The sequence below is a fragment of the Stomoxys calcitrans genome, chromosome 1, assembly GCF_963082655.1.
Source record: "Stomoxys calcitrans chromosome 1, idStoCalc2.1, whole genome shotgun sequence".
Classification (NCBI taxonomy): domain Eukaryota; kingdom Metazoa; phylum Arthropoda; class Insecta; order Diptera; family Muscidae; genus Stomoxys; species Stomoxys calcitrans.
The window spans coordinates 175,923,484-175,930,829 of NC_081552.1; the positions used below are offsets into that span (position 1 = coordinate 175,923,484).

At 40.9% G+C, this 7,346-nt stretch overlaps 1 protein-coding gene across 1 annotated transcript; it reads left to right on the plus strand.

The window, feature by feature from the left end:
* Window positions 1–312: 312 nt before the first annotated feature.
* LOC131997261 (uncharacterized) lies at window positions 313–7,020 on the plus strand. The gene has a single exon (XM_059367921.1). It carries the CDS (start codon window positions 313–315, stop codon window positions 7,018–7,020), a length of 6,708 nt encoding a protein of 2,235 aa, XP_059223904.1.
* The last annotated feature ends 326 nt before the right edge of the window (window positions 7,021–7,346 follow it).

Sequence of the window (7,346 nt, forward strand, 5' to 3'; positions counted from 1 at the left end):
GAACGGCTGACCAGAGCAGGGTTCGATCAATTGGAGAGAAATTATCATGATTCAGTCAAGAAATTGAAGAGTAATCATGAAGTGATGATGACAATAGAGCCCAAGAGCGATGATTACTTCGTAAAGGATTTTTACGGATTAATGATGAATGGGCTGGTGAAGGAGGTTGAGGAGATGATAAGGAGTCGGGAGGTAACGGTTCAGGAGAAAAGCAACAATGGCAGTGGCGCAGAAGGAAGTAATCTGGGACTGCAGTTGGAGAGGAAAGAAGAGTTTGGGAGCAGGGAGTAAGCAGCAGTTGGAAAAGCGGCAATGCTACAGGAGAAGCCGTCAATAAGGAAATATTTTTTCCAAAAAATCGAAAGAATAGAGAAGAGATTGGAAAGTGGTGAAGTCGATGAGAGAGATATCGAAGATAGTTTGCGGCAGTTGAATGGATTTTATGACAAGTTGCTGGCAACGAATGAAATAGACGAGGAAGTCTTTGAACAATACGAGGAGATGACGGAAAGACTTAGTATTCGACGGAAAGTCGTTGGAGAGCAAAAAATGGAGAAAGCAGAGGGAAAAGAAATCCGCTGCAACATCAGGTTAAGCGAAGTGAGGATACCCGAGTTCAGCGGCAAAATTAAGGACTGGGAGTCATTCCATGACTTATTTAAAAATTTGATGCATAATTCGCCTCATTTTTCCGAAGTAGAGAAATTATACAGGCTGAAGGCAGCCATTAAAGGAGACGCAGCTCAACTAATTCAGCATTTAAAAATAACCGACTCCAATTATGAAGCTGCCTTTGAATTATTGAAGAAAAGGTACGAGAATAGGAGATTGATGTTCACGAATTTGTGTGATAAGATTCTGGACCAACCAGTAATGAATAGCGATTCAGCGGCAAGTATAAGACGCATGCTTGACACTACCAAAAACTGTGTAATGGCTTTGAGGGGCATGAATGTGTCTACAAAGGATGCTGAACCATTTATTGCCAGAATAATTGTGAGAAAGTTTGATAAGGATGGGTTGCGGCTATATGAGCAACATGTAAGGAAGCCGAGAGAAATTCAAACTTTGGATGATGTCTTAGAATTTTTGCAACAACAATACCTTGCGTTGGAAGCGGCGGGAGAGCAGGAAGTGAACGTGAAGAGAATTTATGGAAACAAAAATAATATGTCAACCAAATTTTGCTACTTTTGTGAGAAAAGTGGGCACGGGGTGATAGAATGCAGGAAGATGTTGGCAATGACACCGGCAGAGAGAAAGCCTGCGGTAGCTGCGAAAAAAATTTGTTTCGTTTGTCTTTTACACAGGACAGACAGAAAATGCAATAGTGTTGTGCGCTGCAACAAATGTGGAGGTAATCACCATCATTATCTTCACAATGGTGACCAAAGAAGCGTTAATCAGCAAGTTAATCCCACATCATCTATGGTAATTGAGAGAAAACAACAACAAGTTTTATTGGCAACAGCATTGGTAAAAGTACGGGCAGCGACGGGAGAATTTGAGTTGCTACGGGCAATGATAGATCAAGGGTCACAGATAACATCAATTTCGGAAGAAGCTTCGCAGATTTTGGGATTGCCAAGGATAAAAGAAAAAACGGAAATACACGGCTTGGGTGGTACTTTGGTTGGTGTGTCGAAGTACAAAGTGGACTTAGTTATAAAGCCAAGATTTCTTAGCAAACATGTATTCAATTCACAGGCGATGGTACTACCTACGATAATGAGCCAGCAGCCAGGTAAATCCTTCGACATAGATATGAAGCAATGGCGAAACTGTATGTTGGCTGATCCATTCTTCAATAAATCCGATCGCATTGATCTAATAATCGGTGGAGACATTTACGCCGACATAATGGAAAAAGGGCAGAAGAGAGTAAGCGGTCCGTTCTCACAACAAACGAAACTTGGTTGGATAGTATCTGGAGCTCTATCCAATGGAATAAGCAAAGTGGAAAAAGTGCTGGTGGCTGCGACGAACCTTGAACGTTTTTGGGAAGTAGAGGAAGTGGAAGCAGAAGATCAGTGTACAAATGATGACCAGTGGTGCATGCAGAATTTTGAAAAATCGACCGTTATTCGAGATGATGGTCGATTGATGGTGTCATTACCTTTTAAGGCTGATATGGAACTAGGCGAATCCAAACCGCAAGCAATGGCCAGGTTTTTGAATGGTGAAAAGAAGTTGGAGAAATATCCATCACTAAAAGCTGAATATATAACCTTCATGGGAGAGTATCGGGAACTGGGTCATATGGTGCAAGTACCGATGGAGATGAAAGGAAAATATTACTTACCGCATCAAGCAGTGATCAGAGAAGATAGCCGAACAACGAAAGTGCGAGTGGTGTTTGATGCATCAGCGAAAACATCGAATCAAAGAAGTTTGAATGACATAATGCACACTGGACCTAAACTTCAACGCGATATATTTGATATAATGTTGAAATGGCGTTTATGGAAGTATGTATTGACAGGAGACGTGGAAAAGATGTATCGGCAGATTGTAGTGAGGCCAGAAGATCAAGAATATCAATACATACTTTGGAGAGAGAACAGAGCGGAACCAATAAAGCAATATCGTTTAACAACAGTAACATATGACACATCAGCGGCGCCGTTTCTGGCAGTAAGGTCACTATTCATGATAGGTGATTACTGCAAAGAGGAGATGGTGAAAAATATTATAAAAGAAGATTTTTATATGGATGACCTCATGACTGGAGCTGATACTGTAAAGGGAAGTCAACATATTCTGCAATCAGTGGCACAGCAGCTGCAGAAGTTTAATTTTCATTTGAGAAAATGGATTTCAAATGACCCTAAAATTACGGAAATTGTAGAAAATCGAGGACGCAATGAAGTTATATCGATTAAAGACGACGAGTCCATAAAAACCTTGGGTGTTGGGTGGGATCCCAATATGGACCACTTTCGATTCAACGTCAGCTTTAGTCATCCTTCACAAATGACAAAGAGAAAAGTACTGTCATTGGTAGCTAGAATTTTCGACCCATTGGGATGGTTATCACCAATAACGGTGGTAGCAAAATTGATCGTTCAGAAGCTGTGGCTGTTAAATATAGATTGGGATGAGACGATACCCGAGGAAATTTTGACGCAATGGCTAGAATTCGCAAATCATTTGGATTCTCTTCATAAAATAAAAATCCCTAGATGGCTGGGTACATCGACAACTACAAAGTTCGAGCTTCATGGCTTTTCAGACGTGTCCGAGAAAGCATATTCCGCAGTAATATTCATTAAATGTGAAATGAGGGTGACTTTACTAACTGCCAAAAGTAAGGTCAACCCAATCAAAAATAAAAAGACGCTGCCAAAATTGGAGCTGTGTGGTGCACATCTGTTGGCGAGATTGTTGAATAGGGCAGAGAAAATCATAGGAAGAGAGACGAACGTGTTTGCATGGACTGATTCAACAATCATACTGGGGTGGATCCAAAATAATCGTAGCAAGGACAAATTCATTAAGAATAAGGTGCAGGATATAAATGTGCTTGTACCAACAGCAACATGGAGATATGTTGGCACAAAGGAAAATCCAGCAGATATTGCATCAAGAGGTATTCAACCACATCGGCTAATGGACTATAAGCTATGGTGGAATGGTCCTGAATGGTTGCGGGAGCCTTCAAGTCATTGGCCTGAACTACCACAGAGGACTGCAGTGATAGCATCGACGATGGTAACAACAGAAGTAAATTTTTTGGATGATATAATGACGAGATACTCCAGGTTTTCTAAAATGCGGCGTGTAGTGGCATACGTCATTCGATTTATTGAGAGGACAAGGAATAAAATCAAAATTTCTGGTGGTTTAGCTGTCCATGAACTTATAGAAGCTGAAGAACATATACTATCACGTCATCAGCAAGTTATGTTTTCTAAAGAAATTATATCTTTAAAAAGAGGATCTTTAATTGATCGAGGCAGCCGTATAGTGGGACTACATCCTTTCTTAGACAGAAGAGGCATACTTCGAGTTGGTGGTCGACTGCAAAATGCAAATATGTCCTTCAATCAAAAACATCCAATTGTATTGAATAAATCGAATCTGACAGCCGCAATAGTGCGATCGTTTCATCTGGCAACTTTACATGGAGGAAACAGATTGACTGAAACATCCACAAAACGCAAATATTGGATTATTGGCTTGAAAGCAGCGATAAAAAAGTGTATACGATCGTGTCCAAGATGTATACGGTACAAACAAGAGACAGCGAAGCAGATAATGGGTAACTTGCCAGATTCGAGGGTTACAGCGATGCAACCTTTCTTATATACAGGAGTGGACTACGCTGGACCTATATGGATGAAGTGCTCCAGAAACAGAGGACAAAAGTGTTTTAAAGGATACATTGCTATATTTGTCTGCATGTCAACAAAAGCAATTCATCTGGAAGCTGTGAGCGATTTGTCCACATCAGCATTTTTGGCAGCCTTGAAACGGTTCTTTTCCAGAAGAGGAAAGAGTGCTAAAATGTACAGCGACAATGGGACAAATTTTGTTGGAGCGAAAAATAGACTTGATGCGGACTACAAAGCTGTTATTCAAAGAAATCGAGACGTGATGCCAGTGCTGGCGGAGGAAGGTGTGGAGTGGCATTTTATCCCCCCGGCAGCCCCTCATCAAGGAGGGATTTGGGAGTCTGGCGTGAAATCTGTGAAGCATCATCTGAGACGTGTTATTGGCGAGACCAGATTAAGTTACGAGGAAATGGCCACATTGCTGTGCCAAATCGAAGCGGTTTTAAACTCAAGGCCATTGGTGTATATGGATAATGAAGAAGTGGAATCTCTTGATTTTTTGTCACCGAGTCATTTTCTGATTGGGAGGCAGACGACGGATGTACCGGAGTATGTCAACGAAGTGGTAGGATCTCTCAACAAGTGGAAGTTGATACAGAAGATGAGAAGAGATTTCTGGAATCGATGGAAAGAGGAATATCTTTCAACGTTGCAGCAGCGAAGAAGGTGGAACCGGCCAGAGGTGAATTTGGCGAATGGAGATGTAGTCATCATTAAAAACGAATTGACACATCCAGCGAAATGGCCTATGGGACGAATCATTGAGACTCATCCGGGCAAGGATGGGAGAGTTCGAGTTGTGTCATTGAAGTTGCAAGATTGCATATTAAAACGCCCTGTCCAGAAACTCTGTCCATTAATAAGAGCTTCGGATGAAGAGGTGGAAGAAGTGTCGCCACAAACAACAAAAGCAGGATTGAGGAATACGCAGTCGGCAAACAAGCATGTTTTTAGTGTATTAGTAATGCTGCTACTTGCTGCCACAAGTCAGATTGGAGCAGTGGCTACAACTGGAGGTTCAATCTCTGAGATAAGCAATTCTACTGCAATTTACCTGGATCACTTGGGAACTGTGGATGTAGTAGCGTCTTCATGGAATCTGCTAATCTATTTCAAGCTTGATCCGTTCTTTGAGGTAATTAGCAAATCCGAACGATTGCTGGTGAATATGAGAAATACATGTGGAAAATTGATGACCTTTGAAGACCACTGTGGTCATGTACTGGACGAGATGGAGCAGATAGTGAAGGAGATGATATACACTAATCGATATTTGTTTCATGATGATGTGGCTAGATCCAAGAGAGCACCCTTAGAGTTTATTGGCTCGCTACAGCACATCCTCTTTGGCACGATGGATGCTGATGACAGGAAAGTTGTAGAAGAAAACATGAGGAAACTATTGGGAAATCAGCATGACCTGAAATACCTTGTGCAAAAACAGACGTCTATTCTGGAATCGTCAGTGAATGTCATTCGCAAAACGACGGAAGAAGTAAACAGCAACTTCAAAAGTATAACAGAACGGGTGAACAACATGACGGAAGCGATGAAGGAGGTATATTTGGTGTACCGCGAGTCCATCAAATTTTTCATGGTGACGAAAGAATTGCACATAATCATAAGTGAGAACCAGAGGGTCCAAGCGAAGATAATCGAATTGCTGATAGATATAAATCATGGTAAATTAAATCCCTCATTGCTCACGCCAATTCAGCTCCAGAATGAAATACACCAGATGCTGGAGAATATACCTGAAAGCCTTAAACTGCCGGGAAAGAAGCATAATCAGCTAAGCACCATATATAAGCTAATGAAGGCGAAAGCGTTTATAATAGACAATCAATTGGTGATATCTGCAGAAATACCATTATTCAACGATCATGTCTCCCAAATACACAGGGTAATACCTGTGCCTGTTGTATATAATGGCATGAAACAGATAGTCGTTGCAAGAGAGCAGTTCATTTTATATAATTTTAATATGGATGCCTATCATTTGATGTCCGAGTTGGAGTTAAGCAGTTGTCAGAAAATGTCTGAGGAAGAATACGTTTGTGATGGTGGATGGCCCTGGATAGATGCGAATGATAATTCTTGCGAAATTTCATCAGTGAAACCTCTTGCGCGTCATCAGTGCCAATTTGCGCCTACGAGTATTGAAATTTTCTGGGTGCAATTACATCAACGAAACCATTGGTTGTTCAAGATGTTCAACGAGACAACCGCTCACGTGCAGTGTAAACCAGACGCTCAGAGGCTGCTGAAGATGCCATTGCAGGGTATCATGAAGGTGGACCCCGGATGTGTTCTTCGAATGAAGGGTGGAGTGATACATGCTCCAATTCAATTCACATCAGAAAATAATATGGAGATGAAGTTGAGCTTGTATACCGATGTGGAGAGTATGACCAGATGGAATATGAGCGCATTGGGGCCAATGACCATTGACCACGGAAAAGAGATTGAGCTTTTGAAGAACCAGATCAAGGAACTAAAAAAGGAGAAGTTGCTTATAAGAGGACTAAACTTTCATCATGTCAGCGGTCATTTATCACTATGTATAATATTGACTATTTTGATTATATGTAGTACTATTTACTTATATTTGAAATGTAAATGTAAGCGCAAGCAAAATATCGTTAAGATAGATTTCACTCCTCATCAACCAACAGAAATGGTATAATATTTAGTTTTTAGGCCCCGGGAAAATGTTCATGGAACAGGCTTTTGTTGATTCTCTAAAAATGTAACCTAAAATAAATCTATGAGCGTCAATGGTATTTTATGATTTGGGATAGCAAACATTGATGCATCGAGCAGATACAGATTGTCAGGGTAATTAAAATTGAGTTGTGATAAGGAAGTAAAAACTGTGTGAATGGAATTTTCCACTCATTTGAAGACCATGATAATGCTATCTAATGTTTGTTTAGGATCGTGGCTTAGGCTGGTTGGTCTGCGGTTGTAGAATATTTGGTTATGTTTCGTGGCGTATTTCGATTGGTCAGT